General features: G+C 59.7%; 2 protein-coding genes across 7 annotated transcripts in view; one reads left to right on the top strand and one right to left on the bottom strand.

Annotated features, from left to right (window-relative positions):
* Positions 1–1,432: 1,432 nt before the first annotated feature.
* On the bottom strand, positions 1,433–10,853 carry ZNF467 (zinc finger protein 467). Of its 6 annotated transcripts, none has more exons than XM_058723897.1 (6): positions 10,222–10,852; positions 8,490–8,600; positions 8,102–8,178; positions 7,518–7,634; positions 6,604–6,717; positions 1,433–3,500 (listed from the first exon to the last, which is right to left on the bottom strand). In XM_058723897.1, the coding sequence occupies exons 2-6, from the start codon at positions 8,567–8,569 to the stop codon at positions 1,999–2,001; spliced, it is 1,890 nt and encodes a 629-aa protein (XP_058579880.1). In that variant the 5' UTR covers positions 8,570–8,600; positions 10,222–10,852; the 3' UTR covers positions 1,433–1,998. The 6 variants fall into 6 exon arrangements, with proteins under 6 accessions (XP_058579880.1, XP_058579882.1, XP_058579884.1 ...); XM_058723899.1 differs by having other exon boundaries at positions 10,309–10,852; XM_058723901.1 differs by lacking the exon at positions 8,490–8,600 and having other exon boundaries at positions 10,309–10,852.
* LOC131508394 (SCO-spondin-like) overlaps positions 10,392–19,931 on the top strand; it is a 56,892-nt gene continuing 47,352 nt past the window's right edge. The window contains exons 1-15 of the mRNA XM_058723483.1: positions 10,392–10,416; positions 12,149–12,214; positions 13,554–13,884; positions 14,294–14,376; positions 14,491–14,670; positions 14,925–15,169; positions 15,289–15,388; positions 16,344–16,502; positions 16,590–16,669; positions 17,149–17,301; positions 17,552–17,723; positions 17,926–18,166; positions 18,469–18,613; positions 19,497–19,614; positions 19,700–19,875. Of these exons, the coding sequence (XP_058579466.1) occupies positions 10,392–10,416; positions 12,149–12,214; positions 13,554–13,884; positions 14,294–14,376; positions 14,491–14,670; positions 14,925–15,169; positions 15,289–15,388; positions 16,344–16,502; positions 16,590–16,669; positions 17,149–17,301; positions 17,552–17,723; positions 17,926–18,166; positions 18,469–18,613; positions 19,497–19,614; positions 19,700–19,875 (2,274 nt within the window). The remainder of the gene's footprint in view (positions 10,417–12,148; positions 12,215–13,553; positions 13,885–14,293; positions 14,377–14,490; positions 14,671–14,924; positions 15,170–15,288; positions 15,389–16,343; positions 16,503–16,589; positions 16,670–17,148; positions 17,302–17,551; positions 17,724–17,925; positions 18,167–18,468; positions 18,614–19,496; positions 19,615–19,699; positions 19,876–19,931) is intronic.

Below are 19,931 nucleotides of genomic sequence, written 5' to 3'. Positions count from 1 at the left end.
CCACCCTCCACCTCCCTCTTCTCCACACTGGTCAACACACCCTGCACCAGCTGCTTGGTAAATGTCTCTTTAATCTTTTACTTCTCTTCATCCCTTCTGACATAGCATGGTCCACAGTCACCAGCACCTGTCACCTGGATTGCTAATGTGCAGGTCTCGAGTCTCGTCCCCTCCAGCCAGCCCATCCTCTACAGGTAGCCATCTAAAACGCATCCATGTGGGGGTGCCTGGGTGGCTCAGTCAGTTAAGTGCCCAACCTCAGGCTGCGATCTCGCGGTTTGTGAGTTCAAGCCCCGCATTGAGCTCTGTGCTGACAGCTCAGAGACTGGAACCTGCTTCGGATTCTGTGTCTTCTCCTCTCTTTGCCCCTTCCCTGCTCATGCTCCGTCTCTCGATAATAAATAAACGTTAAGAAAAAAAAAAATTAATGCATCCATGTAAATGTCATCCTATTCCTGCCCTGCCCAAACCCCCTCCACGGCACCCACTGCCCCTGGATAAAGTCTGAACTCTCTCATCTGTGCTAAAGGCTTTCCTAGTCTGCTCATCCTCTCTTTCTCGGGCCTCCCCTTCAATGCTCATTCTATGCTCTGGCTGTGCTGTGCTTTGGACCTCTGCATACACTGTCCTCTCCAACCTCCACCTTCATCTGGCAACTCGTGCTCATTCTTCAGGCCTCGCGTTAGAGGTGTCCTCCTCTTGCAAACCTCCCTTGACCTTTGCTAGATTTTGGACCTTCCCAGGTGTCTTGGATGCCCTCACCACGTGCTCCCAAAGCCCTCTGGGCTCAGCTTACCCTAGAATTCTTACGTTTCCTGCAAGTTTGTCTGTCTTGCTTAGTATTGTTTCCCAGCGCCCAGTGTAGTGCTCAACACATCGTAGGCACCCGATAAGTATTTGCTAGGATTGTTTTTGGTGATGGAAATCGCCTCAGCCCTCATTGACACCAACGATCTTGTAAGGAGAAAGCAGAGGCCCAGAAAAATGAATGCTCTGCCCCAAATCCTACGAGAGGCACAGGAGGGGTCAGACCCAAGCCTTCACCACACCCAGCATGTTCCCCATCATCCTACCCTTCCCTTCCCCGCCAGCCAGCCTGCCCAGTTGCACAAGCACAGCTACAGAGACGTTTGGATCAAGCGTCTATCATGGAGACAGAATTTAGGGGAAATGGTGATGGAAAAGCAACCTTCGTCTGCTGTTGATGTCCTTCCTCACGCTGCCAGGCAGGGTGGCAGGTGGGGCTGCTGTTTCCAGATCCCCTTGGGAGAGCTCCAGGGCCCAGGGTGGCCGGCCGTCTCCATGGGAATGGCCAAAGGGCACCCGGCCCCTCTGTGCATCTCCTACAGGTCTAGCGTCAACACCTGCCATGAGAAATCTATGTTAATGTTTCTTCCATCAAATGTTTGAGTAAGAACCAGGGAGCAGGATAGTGGTTTAGCAGTGAGCGATATTATATTTTCATTTGGTACCGCCCATGACCAGCACCTGGCTAAATTTAGCTCACCCAGGATAGGAAGGGATGGTCCTCTGTGGGAGAACTAAGGTGGTGTGGTGAGTTCCCACCCTGTGCTCATTTAACAGCCCTGGATCCTTCTATTTTAATTTTAATGACACTTTAAGTACACAGATAACCATTCTTTCGCCCCCCCCCCCCCCCCCCCCGTAGAGCTTCCGGACCCAGTCAGCTCTTGGTCATGCGCGCAGCGTGCGTGTGTGCGTAGGGGCGTGTCCAAGAAATGTCTGCTTTCAGATGGGGTCCGTTGCTGGGAGTCTTCGCAGGACTCAGGCCTGAACTGTTCCCGGCAAGGGTTCGTTATGAGCACCGTCTTTGTCGCAGTGTTCAAACCGGTTACCCTCTCCCAACTTCTCTCCAGCAAGAGACGGAGGGAAGAGCAGCCGTCAGGGGCCCAGGCCGTCGTGCTCACTGCCCAGAAGATCTCCGTCCTGGGTCTCTCCAACCAGCGAGACAAGGAAGGGTCCCGACGAGAACCAGGCTCAGAAGAAGAGCGGGGGCGCTGCCACCTCTGTGGGAGTGGGCCAGGCTGGGGCCGAGAGGTCGGCGTCGGAGGCCGGGTGGGCGGCTTCGCCGTGGATGCGCTGGTGCCGCACCAGGTGGGTCTTGCGGCTGAAGCTCTTGCCGCACTGCGGGCAGGAGAAGGGGCGGGAGCCCGTGTGGATGGCCTGGTGGCGCACCAGGTTGGTCTTGGAGCTGAAGCTGCGGGCGCAGACGGCGCAGGCGTGGGGCCGGCTGCCCGTGTGCACCGCCTGGTGGCGGCCCAGGTGCGACTTGCGGCTGAAGCGGCGGCCGCACTGCGCGCAGGCGAAAGGCCTGGCGCCGCTGTGGGCGCGGGAGTGGGCGACCATATTGGGCCTCGAGCCGAAGCGGCGGCCGCACTGCGGGCAGGCGAAGGGCCGCTCGCCCGTGTGCACCCGCTGGTGCCGCGCCAGGTGCTGCCCGTGGGCGAAGCCGCGCCCGCAGTCCTGGCAGAAGAAGGACCGCTCGCCCGCGGGGGCGCCCTGGGTCGCCGGTGTGCCTCCGGGCGCGCAGGCCGAGGGCTCGGCGGCGGCGGGGTCCACGGTCGTACCCAGGGCGCACTCGTCGCAGCCAAAGGGGCGCCCCTCGCTGCGGTGCAGACGCTGGTGCGTGGCGAGGTTCTTCTTCCAGCCGAAGCTCAGGCCGCAGTCGGAGCAGGAGAAAGGCTTGGGTCCGGGAGGGGACGGGGTGGGGGACGGGGCGGGGGAACCCGGCGAGGCGGGCGCGTCGGGGGAGGGCGGGGCGCGGCCGGCCGCCTCGTGCACCCTCTGATGCCGCACCAAGTGCTGCTTGTGCGTGAAGCTGCGCGAGCACTGCGCGCACTGGTAGGGCCTCTCGCCGGTGTGGATGCGCTGATGGCGGATCAGGTGCGTCTTTTTGCGGAAGCGCTTCTCGCACTCGGTGCAGGGGTAGGGCCGCTCGCCCGTGTGCGTCTTCTGGTGCGAGCCCAGGTGTATCTTCTGGCTGAAGCGCTTGCCGCACTCGGCGCACGGGTAGGGCCGCTCGCCGGTGTGCGTGCGCAGGTGGCGGGTCAGGTGGGCCTTCTTGCTGAAGCGCTTGTCGCACTCGGAGCAGGGGAAAGGCCGCTCGCCGCGGTGGCTGCGCTGGTGCAGCAGCATGTGCGCGCGCTGCGTGAAGCTGCGGCCGCAGTCCGGGCAGGCGCAGGGGCCCTCGCCGCGGTGCAGCCTCTGATGCAGCCGCAGGGTCAGCTGGTCCCGGAACCGCCGCTCGCACTCCCCGCAGCCGTAGGGCTTCTCCGAGGTCGGGGCCCACCCGACCAGCGCCAGTCCACCCAGTGTCCCCGGGGCCCCCGGCTCCAGCTTGTAAGCGGCGGCCAGAGGCCCCAAGTCCGGCGCGGGGAAAGGGCCAGGGAGTAATGAGAGGTGTTGGGGCCATTCGACCTCCTCTTCTGCCTCCTGATCCTCCTCCTCCACCTTCACCTTGCGAATCATCCACTCGTCCCCTGAAAAGTCAAGACAAGAGGAGCCAATGAAGCCCCACTTTTATTTATGCAATTTTTTTTTTTTTTTTTTTTTTTTTTTTTTTGCCAATAAGACCACCACTTCTGGAGCCCCAGAAGCCCCAGAAGCTCCAGCACTTCTGGAGCCAGAAACCTGGCTTCTGTTCTCTCCACTCTACTGGAAGGTTCTGGGGAACGACCACATCCGAAGGTCACCCTTCAGTCCTCCTCCTTGGTTCTCTGTAGCCAGGGACGCTGGTACTCCAGTCCCCCACCCCGTCCTGGGAGCTTTCTCCTAGGTCTCCATGTGGTTGAGGAGTTTCCCCTGCCCCTGCAGAAGGCACTGTTTACCCTTGTGCCCCCTGAATATAAATGTTGCTCAAAGTTCAGGCCTTAGGCTTCACACTGGGGTCATCTGCTTGCGTTGGCCACCCCAGACCTTCCAGTCCTTTCTAGAACCACAGTCTCCCATCAGCTGAGCAGCCCCAGCCCCCTTTGGGGTCCTGCAAATTGGCTGCAGCTCAGCAGGCTTATCACCAAACAGCTGACCTTCTCAGACCTACCCCGGTGACTTTGCCATCAGGACTACAGCCTTATTCTCCCAGTAGCTGGTGTTGGAACCTTGGAAGCTCAGCTCTCACCTTGGAGCCTCCCTTGATCTCTCCCTTCCAGTGGCCACCGAGGAGCTCTGTCTGCCTTCCTCTTGCTTCTCAAGGCTCCCCCTGCCTCTAACTCCATTCTTGCCTCTGGGGCCAGGTGGGAAAGCTCCCGTTTAGGACACGAAGGGGATGGAGTTTACAGGAGTTGGGGAACCAGAGAACAGTGCCAACCTCTGGAGAAGCAAGGGGGGGCCCTCTGGGGTAGCAGGTTTGAGGTGAGTCCCACTGGAACTTTGCCTCTCTTGGGCACTGCAATGGTCCAGCCAAGAGAAAAGAGCTCAGGGCCCAGATTGGGAGTGTCTACTTGGGTTCTCTTCTGCCACTAGTCATTAGTGTGACCTTGGTTAACTTACCTCTGTTACCTCTTTGAGCTCGGTGTACTAGTTTGCTTAAGCATAAGGGTTGTACTGGTTCATGGTTTCTAATAATCTCCTGGGGACTTTTACAAAATGCATCCATGGGAGCAGGGTGCATGAATCTGTTCTCTTTCTTTAAAGCTCGCAATGTGGGGGCGCCTGGGTGGCTCAGTCGGTTAAGCGGCCGACTTCGGCTCAGGTCATGATCTCGCGGTCCGTGAGTTCGACCCCCGCGTCGGGCTCTGTGCTGACAGCTCAGAGCCTGGAGCCTGTTTCAGATTCTGTGTCTCCCTCTCTCTGACCTTCCCCTGTTCATGCTTTGTCTCTCTCTGTCTCAAAAATAAATAAACGTTAAAAAAAAAAAAATTAAAAAAAAAAAAAAAGAAAGCTCACAATGTGGGGGGCCCTGGGTGGCTCAGTCAGTTAAGTGTCTGACTTCGGCTCAGGTCATGATCTCACAGTACGTGGGATGGAGCCCTGTGTGGGGCTCTGTGCTGACAGCTCAGAGCCTGGAGCCTGCTTTGGATTCTGTCTCCTTCTGTCTCTGCCCCTCCCCTGCTCACACCCTCTCTCAAAAATAAATAAATAAACATTAAAAAAATACTAATAAATAAAGCTCCCTAAGTGATTCTTGTTTAAGAACCATTGAACCAGATGATCTGAGTTCCTGTCTGGCTCTGAAGGTCTGTAATAGCCTGAGCACTGGTTACATTACACATGAACCGCCACAATTAGATTTCCTCCCAGTGTCTTTCACAGATCCATCAGTTCCAAACAACTATTTATCCTATTGTGATATTGCTTTCGTTTTCATTATGCCACTCTTCTACTCAAGAACCATCAAGAGCTCTCTGTTGTTTACAGGATAAAGTAAGTTCTAGCTGCATCTGAGCTTCACCTCCCTCCCCCCCGCCCCCAGTCCAACTTTCTCACTACCCCCACACGTAAACCCTCCCCTGCAGCCAGGCAGGTCTGCTCGAATCCCAGCCACGCGTCACCTTTTTTGTGTTACAGTCTCTTCTCAGCCTAGAATGTTTTCCCATCCTCTACCCCACCCCCATCAAAGCTGAAGTCTAGCCTACACCTCCCTCAAAACGTAGCACAAATCAACAAAATCTTTGACAAACCAACGCATGAGGATCTCTTACGTAAACACCTTTGGCACTTATTGTTAACGCTGTTACACTTCCTTGTGATCTGGCTTTATTGTTATTTGTTTAATCCTTTATTCTAGTTCATATTAGTGTCATCTCAACTAGATTGTAGCTTCCGAAAGGCAGACGTCTTGTGTTCCGTGTCTTTACGTGGCTAACAAAAGCGAGGATCGCCACCATTTATCGAATGCCAACTATAGATGACACACTGTCTATATGCTGTTCACCAGCCACGAAGTTACTCTTTTCCCTGCTTACAGGTGAACAAACAGGCTGGAGGTGAAGTAGCCTATCTAAGATCACCGGGTAGTAAATGTGGAGCAAGGATTCACACCAGGTCTGTGTCAGCCTAGAGGCAGTCTCCTTGCCTTCTGCCTAACACAGCCTAGACCTAGTAGGCACTAGGGAAACCCCTGGAATATGGAATAAAGGACATCACTCAGGCGGAAGGCGGTAAGTTTGGTGGTGGCGGAAGGGCGTGCTGGCAGTATTGTGGAGAGAGAATCAGCTGTTTGATCGCCCTGGGTATGGGGGGGATGACTCTGGGACAACATATTTGGAGCATTTGGGTCCACTGAGATCAGTGGAGATTTGGGGGAAGGAGCCTGTCCGGGACAATGTCTTCAAGTAAACGGTAATTTAAGTCATCCACAAGTAGGCACTTAGGGGGAGGTAGGAGGGCAAGTTAAGACTTCCGGAGGATGTTGAGGCAAGGGTCAGTTTCTCTGGGTGACCAGCCTCGCTGATTTCTGTTGTCTGTGATGTGGACCGCTCTCTGGGGGCTGAGGCTCTGCAGCAGAAAGGTGCCAGGAACTAATTCATCTTAGGTTGGAAGGGGCTGGAGTGGCCGCCTCATCAGAGACCAGCCCGGGAGTTTACAAGTCCCCTGTCCCCTCTGCCTGGGCCCCTGGCGGGCTCGAGAAGTGGGAGGACTCACCTGGGCAGGAGCTCGGGGGCTCAGCCTTCTGTGGTGCACATGCCTGGCCTCCTCTGCAGGGAGCTTCAGCTTCTTCAGTTTGGGCACCTTCCTCTGGTCTGGGGGCCTCGTGCCCTGGCAGAGAACAGGCCACCTCAAGGACTCCAGAGACATCACAGATGGACAGAGGTCCCCACCGGTGCTATCAAGCGGGGGCTTTTGAAACCCCAGTCCCAGCCTGACTGGCAGGATTGTGTCCCACATCCTACCTGCAGGGACTGAATTCCCAGCTGCCCCAGGCAAGGGGGGGGGGGGGCAGCCTCTGGTTCCTCCAGGCAGGGCAGCTGCAAAGGCTGTGAGGGTTGCAAGAGCCACAGCTGTGAGGAGCTTCTGGAATATGTGTGTGAGATAGTGGAAGCAAGGAAAGGTTGCTACCCTGAGGCTTACAGGAGGATCTTAGGAGGAGGGCCGCAGACCCACCAGATGGACCCGAGTTCCAGGCAGATCATTGCAGAAGATCAGAATGTCAAAAAGCCAGACACAGGCCTGCTTTAGGCAGCCACCTCCCTCACCTCTTCCAAATCTTGCTCAAATCTCACTTCCCAGTGGGGCCTCCTCTCACTCTCACTATTTAATCCTGCAGCCTGCCCCACCCCCACCTCAGGCTCCCTCCCTGCCCCCCCCCCCCCCCCCCCCGCCCCCAGCACATATCCCCTTCTGATATGTGCTATATGTGTGCTGTACTTTATAAGTACACTTATTTTTATATTTGTTTGCTGACTCTCTGGCCTCATTAGGATAAGCTCCCTGAAGGTAGGGATCTTTGTCTATTTGGTCACTGAGGTTTCCCAAATAATGAGAATAGCATCCTGGCACTTGAAGAAGGAAAGGTAAATTCTACCTGAGCCACTGTTCATGGTCCCCCACCTACTTACCTGAGCATGTGCCCAGCACGCTGTCTTCCCTGGGAGGGGACATCTGCTCCTGGGTATTATGGGACCCTTCCCCAGGCTCACTTTGGGGGGCCATCTCAGGCTGTCCCACAGAGAACCCTGTTACAGGTGGAAGGATAGGACTAGGTAAAACATTCAGTACAGAACAGGAGACAAAGAAAGGGGCTCTCCCCCTTCCCCCAAAAGCCAAGGGGCTTTTTCCAACTTGCCCAGGAGGGTAGGGTCTCTAGCCGGCATGACAGGGGATAGACAGGCTCCCCAGCAGCCTGGCCAGGTATCCACCTCAGCCCCTTTGCATTGAGTCAAGGGCAGGTGAAGGAAGAGATAATAGGTCTAAATATCTGTGCTCTGTTGAGTGCACATGTATGCACGCAGTCCCACACAACCTCCACAGGGCCAGGCATTCAAATATACCCTGGTAAGACGGAAAAGGCTGCTGCCCTAAAGGCCCCCACTGGTCCCTGGGGTCTCAGGATTGCAGTCTGAACTGTAGGGACGCAGCGGGCCTAGCATGCCCCTGAATCCTGCCTCCCACCACCCAAGTTCCTCGAGTGCTGCTAGCTCACCCAGGGAGCTGAGGGCCTCAAAGGTCTCTCTCATGGCAACCCAGGGTAGCTCCTCCTGGGGGAGCAGGCCACGGACCCTAAGGAGAGAACACATCCTTGTTCACATTCTTCTCTGGATAGCCTCCACCTGGGCCCTGGCTCTGCCCAACCTCTCCCCATCAGCTATCCCAGGAGCTCCAAAGGTGATGTCCCCAAGTACTGGTAAAGGGGAAAGAGGGAAGATGGGTTTCAGAAAGCAAAGAGATCTTTGAAGGCCGAGGAGAAGGCCTTGAAGCCATTTCTGCAAGCTCTGGTGGGCTCTAGAAATCAGCGGCACCCCCACCCTCACCTGGCGGGTCTCTGACCCAGGCCCAGCCCTCCAGTGCTCCCCACGCCACAGTGCCCTTGCCTGGGGACTTCAGGAATCAATCGATTCTCAGCGCAGAGGGTGGGGAGTGGAAGACCAGGGTGGGGAGTCGGGAACTTCATCTCCTGGGCCCTCCAGCTGTCACTGCGGGAGCTGGTGAAATAGGAGCCAGCCGCGGGGTGGGGAGTGGGGGGCGGAGGTGAGTGTCACCATTGGGCAACTGGTGGGGGAGGCCCTCTGAGGAGGGTCTTTGCTGAAGACAGGAAATGGCTCCGGCTTCCTCTCCCCAAAACCCTACCTCAAAACCACCGCCCTCCCCCTCAGGGCTTCCCTGGCAGGGACACCCCGCCCCCGAGCCCCTTCAATGCTCCTCCCCCGGCGGGTTCCCTGCCCCTCCCCCAGCAGACTACCCTCCCCCCCCCCCCCCCCCTATTTCTGGCAGCCTTCCCTCTGCCCCTCCCTTCTCCGGCTCCCTCTGCCTTCCGCCCTCTCTCCCCACCGAAGCTGGCTGGCTCCCCGGATCCGCCCCCTGCCCCGCCCCTCCGGCTCCTCCCCCTGCTCACAGCCGGGCCAGCCCCTCCCGGCCCCCTCCGGTAGGCCCTCCCCAGCCACCGCCCCCTGACCCTCAGCTCCGGGCATTCTCCGCGACAGGGCTCCCCTCCTCCTCCCCCGGCTCAGAGCTGCCTTTCCCTTCCCTCCTGGTTCTCCCCGAGGCTCCATCCCCCTCCCCGGCTGCACACCCTCTCCCTTCCTTTCCCCCTCCTCTTTTCCTTCCTCCCCAACGCCGCCCTCCTCCTCCCCGCTTTTCTCCCTCACCCCGCACTCCCCTCCCCTCTCCCTCTCCTCCCCCACTCTGGTTTCCCTTCCTTCTCCTTTCCTCTCTTCACCTCAGTTCCCTCCCTCCTCTTCCCCCCCTCCCCAGCCCTCCTCCCCTCTCCCCACACCATCCTCCTCCCTCCCTCCATCCCTCCCTCCTGCAGCTCGCCTTCCCCTCCGAGGCCCCCGTCTCCCTTCCCCCTTTGCCTCCCCAGCAGGCTCTCGCTTCCCTACCCTCCCGGTCCCCAGTCCCTAGAACCGCTCTTCCCCTCCCCCTTCCAGTCCGCTCCCCGAGCTCCCACCCTTGTCCCCAGGCTCCCCCGAGCCCGGGGCGTCTGCGGCTTACCGCTGGCTCAGGACCCTCGCACTGACCCTCCTCCTCCCCACCCCTGCCTCCCCACACACCTCCGCTTCCCTCCCCTCTCTCTCAGTGGGTCCCTTCCCCATTTCTGCTCCCCTCTGACTTCAACCCCCCCCCTCAAGTTTTCCTCTCGACTAGACCCCTTCCGCCCCACCTCCCCGCCTCCGTTTGTTCCCTAGAGCCTCTTCAGTCCACCTCCCGGCCCCTCCCCGGGCTCACCTGTCAGCTCCCTTCTCTCCCGCCCCTCCCCAACGGCCCGACCCCTGTGCCTCGTCGCCCCCCTTCCCCTCCCCCCCGGCCCCCTCCCACACTCCCTCTCCTCTTTCCGGAGACTTCCCCTCGCGAGCCTCCCCCCTCCCCCCCCCTTTCCCACCGGACTCCCACCGGGCGCCCTCACCCCAGCCTCCGCCCCTCCCTCCAGATCCCCGGTCTTCCTTCTTTTCTCCACTACCATCACCACCCCCCAAGCCAGGCCCTCGCTCCCCAGTCTCATCCCCTCCCCTCTCCAGCCCCTGCCCCTCCCCTGCCCCTTCTTTCCCCCCAACTCCACCCCACCCCCTCCGGCGCTCGCAGCGCCCCCACCCCTGGGGCTGTCACCTGCGCGGAGCGGGCAGTGACTGAGTGTCGGTGTAGAAGGGGAAGCAGGCGGAGCCGTCTGCCGCTGGGCGCCTCCACGGCCCGTACCTGGCGGGCTGGCTGGTCGGGTGTCCCCGCTGCTGGCGGGACCCAGGCGCCCCGGCCTCCTGCTCCAGCCGGCTCTGCTCGCAATGGCGCCCGCTGCCTGTAGCTCGGGTGCCGACCGCCCGAAAGACTGACAGACTGACAGCCCTGAAACTTCGCGGGGAGGGGAGAGGAAAAGACGCGGAGGGAGCGGGAGCGGGGAAGCGGCGCCCGGCAGGGGGGAGGGGAGCGCGGAAGCGGGAGGGGAGCTGCGGGGCGCCCCGTGGGGGAGGTAGGGGCCGGGGTGTGCTGGAGTGGGGTCGCGGGAGGGCGCACAGCCGGGTTAGGCGGGCAGGTGACGGTGCGGAAGGACGACGGCCCCGAGGAGGTGATGGAAAGTGGAAGCCTAGGAAGGGGGGGGGGAGGGAAGAGGGGGAAGGGAAGGGAGGAGTGTGGGGGGAGGGGGTGGAGGAGGGAGAGGAGGCAGGGAGGAAGGGCAAGCGGGCTGCGAGGGAGGGTGCTCACAGGCGCCGAGGGAGGAGCCAGGGGAAAGGTGGAGCGCGGGGGGAGGGGGTGCGGTGAGGAGTTGGGGAGGGGGAGAGGAGGGGGCGTGCTCGGGGGAGGGGAGCCAGGGAGTGCGTTGCTGTCTTTGAATCGCGAGTGCCCCCCGGGAGCGTGTCAGCGCGGCGCCTCGCTGTGGGATTGAGTCCACGGACTGTCGGTCTGTGGGGTTGGTCTGGGAAACTCTGACCCGCCCGGGCTCTTGACCCAGATTCCACCTGGGTCCACACAGAGCCACAACCACGGACCCTGATTTCGGGGGACCCGGTCCGACACCCGCGTCGCGATCCGGGTCCCTTGGGGCAGCGAGGGGTGGCCGAAGGAGACTGAGCTGGGCCCCAGTGCCTGCGGAGAACGGGCCTTTTGAAGTAGAAATTGGGGTGGGGGCTTTGAGCCAGGTCCCCAGGGAGAAGGCGGGGCTGGATCGCAGGCACCAGGGGGTGAGGCGGGAGTGGGGCTGGGCGGGGACTTCGAGGGCGGGGTCCGGGGAGAGGGGGCTGCCGAGTGGGGAAGAGTTCTTTGGGCGGGGTGGGGGCTGGCCCTCCTCCTGGCCTGGAAACCTGTACCAGTTAGGTGTGGAGGGATGCCCTCAGCCCTCAGATCCCGCTCCTGGAGGGACTTGGGGGTCCCTGCCCCGGGTTATGATGTTTTTCTTTGGCCTTGCCACCCGGGCACCTGACTCTTCCTGAAAGCTCCTCACATCCTGTGCTCCAGGAGCTGAAACGTGGGCTGGTTATTCCAGGCGCCCTCTCCCTAATCTCTTTCTCCAATCTCCCCTGGCTTCCAACTTTCTCCCTCCTGCCCCCTTTAGGGAAAAGGGGGATTGTGACTTGGGTTTCTTTTTCCAATCCAAGCGCAGCCTCATCAGCTGTGGTTGGAATCCAAAGCTGGGAATGTAGTCCTTGGAAGAGAAGCACGGCACACAGCAGGGACACCGTCAATATGGTTGATGTTTAGGAGAGTCGTGGGAGCAGGTGGCACCTGGAAGAGCAGGGGGCATCTTGGAATCAGCTGGGAAACACTCTCTGACCTCCTGGATGGGCTGCTTCAGGAGTCAGTGCCTAGCCCGCTCATGGCCCTGGGAGTAGAATGTGTCACTGTGTGCTAGGGTGGGGCATGAGCACCTGTCTGCCCTTGTGAGACCTGCATCAGGGGTATAAGCATGGGAAGCAGCGGGGGAGAGTGTATAGGATACATGCGTGACAGACTGGGAACAGAAACATGTCCATGGCCGGGCCCTGGTCTTTTCTGAGCACCCCACTGAGAGATCCCTGAGGAACTCTGAACCCTCTTTGGGCTACAGGACCAATGGTGGGCCCAGGAGAAATGCCTAGCATGGCTCTGGTTCCCAGCAGCCTCCTCGCCCCAGGTGGGGTAACTGTGTGAGATGCTCAGTGGGACAGCGGGGGGGGGGGGGGGGGGGGGGAATCTAAGGCCCAGGGGATGGAATCTAAGGTCCAGGCCACATTCCAGCCTTGGTGTCCTGGGAGCTGGTAACGAAGAAGTAACCAGGATTCACCCAGGCCACCTGCTGCCCCAACCGGATGCTCAGATTATCCCCATCCGGCTGCCTTGCCCCCAGGGCTGGGGGGCTGGCTTCCAGCCCCTTCTGTCTCCTACCCCTCCTCCCTACTTCCTACCCAAGCCGCTCCTCCACTCCTCCCTGAGGCTTGCTGTGCTCCCCTGCCCAGGCTTCCTGATTCTGGACCCTAGGAGACTCTCTTAGGAGACCAGGGTGAAAGGTGAACCCAGCCAGCCACACATAATCACCCCCAGTAAGAAGTCAGATCACTGAGAAAAGGGCACATATTCTCCCCCTATCTCCGCACAGTCCAACCAGCCTGGAAACTCAGCCCCTTCTGTTCACTGGTCCAGGCTTCACGGGTGCTTAGTGGGAGAGAGGGCAGGAAGACGCAGGAAAGGGGGCAGGGAGAGACTCATAAAATCAGAATTTTAGGGCTGGAAGACTATATCAGTCATTTGGCACAATAACTCTTAACCATTTTGTGGGGTCATAGTTCCTCTTGAGAATTTAATTTACAGTTAAGGAACTATCCTCAGAAATGTGCACGTACACAATATCAAAGTAGAGCCCCTGAGTCCCACCCAAGCATCCCTGGGAAGCCCCTGAATTAGCAAGGAAATTATGGCTCAGAAAGAGAGGGTGGCTTGTCCAGAGTCCACGTTAATTTGTGGTACAGCCTGAGGGTGGAAAAATATCAGAGGCTCCGAGTGTCTGGCTGTGTGGCCTGGGGCACATGCACTCCCCCACTGAGCTCACACACAGACACACACACACACACACACACACACACATACACAAGGGCCGGAAGGGGACTGTTTCCAGGGAGAACTGGCCTCTGAGGGGATTGTGCAATGTGCAGGCAGGTCCAATCTGGTTCCGAGCAGCTGGTGCCCCAGGGCATGGGGCTGAGATAAAGCTTCCCCAGTCCCATGGGCCTCGCTGTCACTGTCTGGGCTGCCTTGGACACACTGACGCCCGGCTGAAGTAGACCGTGGTGTGGGGCGGGGAAGGCCAGCACTGGCCTTTCTGCTCACTGGCCACAGCCATCACCTTCCCCAAGCCCAAGCCTCTTAGTCCCCCAGAGGTGACGTGGGGGGAGCATTATGCTGCTCCCTGCCCTCCTCTTTGGGATGGCATGGGCATTGGCTAACGGGTGAGCAGTCCAGCCTGGGGCCCCTCTAAGATCCTTTTCTTCTGTCTCATGAACAGGACCCTCTGGGGCAGCCCGACTCCCCTCCCCTCTGCTTCTTACTCCCACCCAGCCTCCTCTTCAGTTCACTAACTCTTCTGCGGGCAGGGCTTCTTGGCAACAGAAGGGCTGGGGGCAGTGGCTGTCATTCCCCATCTGTGGGCAGGCGGTGGTGTGAGCGGACAGAAACCTTCCTGGTGGAGGAGGAAGTGACCCCCCGCCAGGAGGGCCTGGTGCCTTGCACCAGCCTCTACCATTACCAGCGCCTGGGCTGGCGACTCGACCTGTCCCGGAGCGGACCTGCAGGGCTCTGTCCCATCTACAAGTGAGTCAGGGTTGGAGTCTGGGCTGGCCGCTGAGCAGCAGGGAGCCAACATCCTGGGGGTGGGGGAGAAGGTGAACTGGGTGGTGCCCTGGAGAAGCAGGCATTTGGGAAGTGGGTCTGGCTGGGCTCAGGAAGAGTGGAGGGTGTGGGGCTGGGGACAGGTGACGAGGGGAGCAGGCAGAGCAGGGAGGCACGATGTCTGCTCCTTGTGCCTACCCTCCAGTCTGCCTTCCCAATAGCACTCTCGCATTGCACAAGGGGAAATCAAGACCAGGAAGGGAAATTATATGAGAAAGCCACTCAGAGAATAGGTGACCAGATGAAATGTCCCAGGCCATTCTCAGGGACAGGGAAGGGGCTGGGCTGAATAATTAACATCTTCTCTCTGCTGCCTGCTTGGTGGACCCAGGCCCCCAGAAACCCGGCCTGCTGCAAGGAACCGGACAGTGACGGCTTGCTGCCCAGGCTGGGGGGGCACACACTGCACTCTGGGTAAGCACCTGCTCTTTGCCCAGATCTGTGGTTTCATGGAGGCTGGCTGGGGAGGGAAGCTGGGCCCAGGCTGACTGTCTGGGCCGCCCCTTTCTCTTCCTCTATCCACCGCAGCCCTTGCAGAAGCCAGCCCTGGGGGCCACTGCTTTGCCACGCAGCAGTGCCAGCTGCAGGCAGGCTCAGCTAATGCATCTGCGGGAAGCCTGGAGGAGTGCTGTGCTTGGCCTTGGGGACACAGCTGGCGGGATGGCAGCTCCCAGGCCTGCCTCAGCTGCCCTGGCCGACACCTCCCAGGTGGGTCTGTGGTCCTGGCCACCACTTTCTCCCCCTGCAAGGGCTACCACATAGATTTCTGGAGCTCTGGGCCTTCCTGCAGGGCCCCTGCCCACTCCCCTGTGCTCTCAGATGAGTCACCTCCCATGCTGGCCCACCAGAGGGACCATGAACTCTCCACCTGCCTCCCACTCTGGGAGAAGCCCCGCGTCCTCCTCCTCCTTCACCCTCCTACCTTCACACTCAGAGACTCACAGTCGGTGTATCTCCTCCAGGCAGCGCTCCCTCTCCAGCCTCCCTGCAGCCCCTGGTGGGGGCCGTGGCCCAGTTCTGGAGCCAGCGCCAGCAGCCGGCGGCCACCTGCACCACCTGGTCAGGCTTCCACTACCGAACCTTTGACGGGCGTCACTACCACTTCCTGGGCCGCTGCACTTACCTGCTGGCGGGCGCTGCTGATTCCACCTGGGCTGTCCACCTCACGCCCAGGGGGCATTGCCCCCAACCTGGGCACTGTCAGCTGGTGAGGGAGGGAGGGAGAGAGGGAGAGAGGGAGGGAGGGAGGGAAGACCACAGGGAGGGAGCTGGACACGGGGGAAGGTGAGCCACTGAATACCTCTTTCGCTCTGTGTCTCCCCAAAGGCCCGGGTAATGATGGGACCCGAGGAGGTGCTGATCCAGGGTAAAAATGTCTCTGTGAATGGGCAGCTGATACCTGATGGGGAGTCTCGGCTGCTCCAGGGTAAGGAGCTGTGGGGAGCAGGAGACTGCCCAGGGCCCCATTTGTTCCCCTGGGACAGTCTGCCTATCCCCCAGAGCAGGGGACAGCAAAAGGGGCAGTTGGGTGGGAGCCTGCTGCTCCACCCCCATTACTGTTGGGCAGTATTTGGAAATGAGGGAGGCTGCTGAGGGGCCAAGACCTCGTCTCCCACAAGCCTCTCCTGCAAGCCACCCCCACTCATCCCCTCACAGTGTGGCTTGGGGCAAGTACCTCTGCTTAACCTCTTTGGGTCTTGGGGGTACCTGGCTGCCATGGGACTCTTGATCTCAGGGTTGTGAGTTCGAGCCCCATGTTGGATGTAGAGATTACTTAAAAATAAAATCTTGGGGCGCCTGGGTGGCTCAGTTGGTTAAGTGTCCAGCTCTTGATCTTGGCTCAGGTCTTGATCTCATGGTTCCTACAGATGGAGCCCTGCATAGGGCTCTGCACTGATAGCCCTCCGCCCCTTCCCCCTGCTCATGCGCTCGCGCTCTCTCTCTCTCTCTCTCTCTCTCTCAATGAATAAATAAACTTAAACAAAGTAACATCTTCAGAAAAGAAAAAACAAAAACCTCTTTGAGTCTCAGTTCCCTCCACCCCCCTCTACCAGTGCTGTGAGGAAGGGCTTTGGAGCTACTAGACGGGTCTCTGTCCCACCAGAACTTTTGCCCTGGTTTTCAGTCCATGAAGTGAAGTGGGTGGAGTTGTGTGCGCGCACATGTGAGCTTTGTAGTTTACCTGTGAGAGCATCGGTAGTGTCCATGAAATTCTCAAGGACAGTTTCGACGGGAAACCAATCGCTTCTCCTTTAAAGGGTGTCAAGTGCAGAGCTCTCTCGAATTCTAAGAATTCCATCTCCTCTCCTTCCCCAGCAGTCTGAGCCTTGGTGTCATGGTGGGAAGAGTGGGGAGTGTGACTCCTTCCTTCTCCTGCCCAGGGCTGAGCCTGCAATGGCAAGGGGACTGGCTGGTGTTGTCGGGGGGCCTGGGGGTCGTTGTGCAGCTGGACAGGTCCGGTTCAGTCTCCGTTTCTGTGGACTACGAGCTCCAGGGACAAACTCAAGGTCTCTGTGGGGTCTACAGTGGCCGGCCTGAGGGTAAGTGGGCGTGACTTGGTTGCTGGTTTAGGAGGGAAGGAGAGACTGGAGACCCCAGACACAGAACTCTGCCTCACCCTTCCCCAGATGACTTCCTGGAGCCAGGAGGGAGACTGGCTGTGTTAGCTGCCACCTTTGGGAATTCCTGGAGGCTCCCTGATTCAGAGGTGAGACTGCAGCCCTCAGGGAGCCTGGGCTCCCTGCCCTGCTCCCCAGTTGGCCCCCCACTCCTGGCTTCTCTGACATCTTCAAGCCTCTGCTGTCTGTCTTCATCACTGGCTTTTTCTCTGGGACTAGGCCTGGCCCTCTCCCAGATCCTTGGTCCGGGGAAGGCTCTGAGTCCCGTGGAATTTAAGGTGCTGCCCATGGCATTGGGGTGAACTGACCACCCAGGGGACACACTCAGTGACCTGGTCACTGACCAGTTTGGGTTATCAAATCTCTTGCCTGTGGGTTGATGGGACCCCAACTCGCCCACACCCTACCCAGGCTTACAACTTTGTTGCCCCCAAAAGCTTCAGGATGTCTGGGCTGGTGGCTATGACAATGGGGACTTGAAGCAGCCATGAGGGTAGTAGCCACTTTCCTGGTGTCCTGGTCAATGTCCCTCATCCCAGCCCATTAACCTGACTCCAATGGTCTCTAGCCTGGGTGTCTGGATGCAGTGGAAGTGGCCCAGGGCTGTGAGGACCCTGTGAGAGGCACAGAGGCAGGCATGGAGGCTGGCCAGCTGGAGGCTGAAGCCCAGGATGTGTGCCACCAGCTGCTGGAGAGTCCATTCGGGGAGTGCCATGCTCAGGTATGGGTGCGGGTGGGGGTGGTAACCACCACCAGAGAGGCGGGGAGCAGGGGGTGCTACAGAGGTGCCCAACAGGGAGTCTAGTCCTGGCATTGCTTTGTATGTATGTATGATCTCAGAGCTCTCTTCTAGTGCTCATTCTGTTTGGTTGTAAGTCAGGGTCCAAGTAAGAGGACCAAGTAAGAGATCCAAGTAAGAGGAGGGAGTGCTGCTGAGTCTGGTTGACTGAGGGCCTGTCCTTTCTCTGAAGGTCCCCCCTGCTGAGTACCACCAGACCTGCCTCTTTGCCTACTGTTCTGGGGCCCCAGCAGGCAGTGGGCGCGAGAGCCGGCGGGAGGCCGTGTGCACCACTTTGGCCAACTATGCCCAAGAGTGTGCCAAGTACCATATCCACGTGGGCTGGAGGAAGCCAGGCTTCTGCGGTAGGTCTGGCGGCTGACCCTCTTTGCATAGGCCCTGGCCTCCCCACCCTGCGGAATTGGGAACTGACTGACAGCAGCCCTGTGGCCCTGGTTTCACGAGCGCCGGGCCACCTCCTGAGCACCCCGTCTTCGGGTTGTGGCCAGCGGGGTCTGGTGGGAGGAGGGGGCCCTCGGACCTCACAGCCCACTCCTGTGCCCGCAGAGCGCCTGTGCCCTGGGGGCCAGCTGTATTCTGACTGCGCCTCGGCCTGCCCGCCCAGCTGCTCGGCAGTGGACGAGGGAGGGGAGGGGTCCTGCCAGGAAGCGTGCGTGAGCGGCTGCGAGTGCCCGCCTGGCCTCTTCTGGGACGGCGCCCTCTGTGTCCCTGCGGCCCGCTGCCCCTGCTACTACCGGCGCCAGCGCTACGCCCCTGGGGACACAGTGCGCCAGCTCTGCAACCCGTGGTGGGTCCGAGGGCCTCGCTGGCCCTTTGGCTGGGGTTGGGAGCGCCGTGGTCCCCGCGGAGCCCTCCCTCATGCTATGTCCTTCAACCTGCCTCCCCTTGGGGGCCCCTCACAAGGGACCGGTGACCTCTCACGGCATAATTGATGGCCCCGCTTAAAGACCTAGCCAGCGACCTCCACCAGCTGACCTCCAAACCTAAGAGAGTTAGAGGGGCTGCGGGGGGAGGGGAGGGGCCACGGTGTTGGGGGCGGGAGGTCGTGAAGCTGAATCGGAGCGCGCTCCCCGCCCCGTGTGCCTACAGCGTGTGCCAGGACGGCCGCTGGCTCTGCGCGCAGGCGCAGTGCCCCGCCGAGTGCGCGGTGGGCGGGGACGGGCATTACGTCACCTTCGATGGGCGGAGCTTCTCCTTCCGCGGCAGCCCAGGTTGCCGCTCCAGCGTGGTGCAGGTGGGTAGGGGATGAACTGCGGGAGAAGTCCTCGTGGGGTTGCTGTGGGAGGCAGGTGACTGTCAGGAAACCTCCACATAAATCAACGACAAACACAGAGTCATCCCGGGAAAAGCTGAGAGAGAACCCACTCTGGAGGGAGGATGGCTCGCCGCAGACACCTCCCCCTCCCCTCCAAACCTCCCCTTCCGGTCTTCACCCCTCCTCGGGTTCCTGAGACTGTTCCTCTGTCATTGCCACCCTAGCCCAGGGGCACGAAGCAAAACCTATCCTCACCGTACTTTCTCACAAATGGGGCAGGCTGGGCTTATCACAGGCGGTTTCCTGCAAAACAACTCCTGACGAAATACGGGTTCTCCTTCCTCTCCATGCCTCCCCCAATAGTTAGGTGACTTACCAAGTTCAGGTCCATAGACACAAACAGGTGTGCACGTAATGCCGCGGGCTCATGCAAGTGCGCATAGATTTAACATGTGTATACACACAGACACACATATAGAGCACACATACCCACAGGAAGGGAGAGGGGAGGCATCTTGCTCCAACATGGAGACACACACACATGCGTGCATACACACACACACACACACACACACATTTCTACCTACTTACATACACACACATGCCTGTCCGCGCGCACAAGCGCGCACGCACACACACACAGATGCTCACAAGTGTCTGCGCTTGCCAGAGTTAAGCCCTATACCTTGCAGACAGGCTGGCAAGAAGGTGGTCACCACACGTGATGGGTGGGAGCTGCCCCCAGGTGTGTGCTGTAGGTGTCCTGTGGAACAGGAAAAGGGGCAGACCAGACCCTGTCCCCGGATCCTCCCCGCCCCCACCCCCACCCCCACCCCACCGTATTCCTCAACATCTGCCCCAGGACTTCTCCAAGGGGCAGCTGCTGATTGTGCTGGAGCATGGGGACTGTGACGCTGGAAGCTGCCTCCACGCCATCTCTGTCTCCCTGAGGGACACCCACATCCAGCTCAGAGACTCAGGTAGCCCCCTCCTGCAATGTGCTCACCCCCAATCCTCATCAGCCCAGCCCTGCAGGGGCAGCCTCTCACAGGCTCCCTATTCCAGGGGCCGTCCTGGTGGATGGGCAGGATGTGGGCTTGCCATGGAGTGGGCCTAAGGGCCTCAGTGTCTCCCGAGCGTCCTCCACCTTCCTACTGCTGCGCTGGCCCGGGGCCCAGGTCCTCTGGGGAGTGTCTGACCCTGCAGCTTACATCACTCTGGACCCGCGCCATGCCCACCAGGTGTGCTAGGGGGCAGGTGAGTGGCTGGGCAAGGCTACACTGGGCCCGATTTGACC

This window comes from Neofelis nebulosa, chromosome 4 (genome assembly GCF_028018385.1).
Source record: "Neofelis nebulosa isolate mNeoNeb1 chromosome 4, mNeoNeb1.pri, whole genome shotgun sequence".
Taxonomy (NCBI): domain Eukaryota; kingdom Metazoa; phylum Chordata; class Mammalia; order Carnivora; family Felidae; genus Neofelis; species Neofelis nebulosa.
This window is presented reverse-complemented; position numbering and strand designations above follow the sequence as displayed.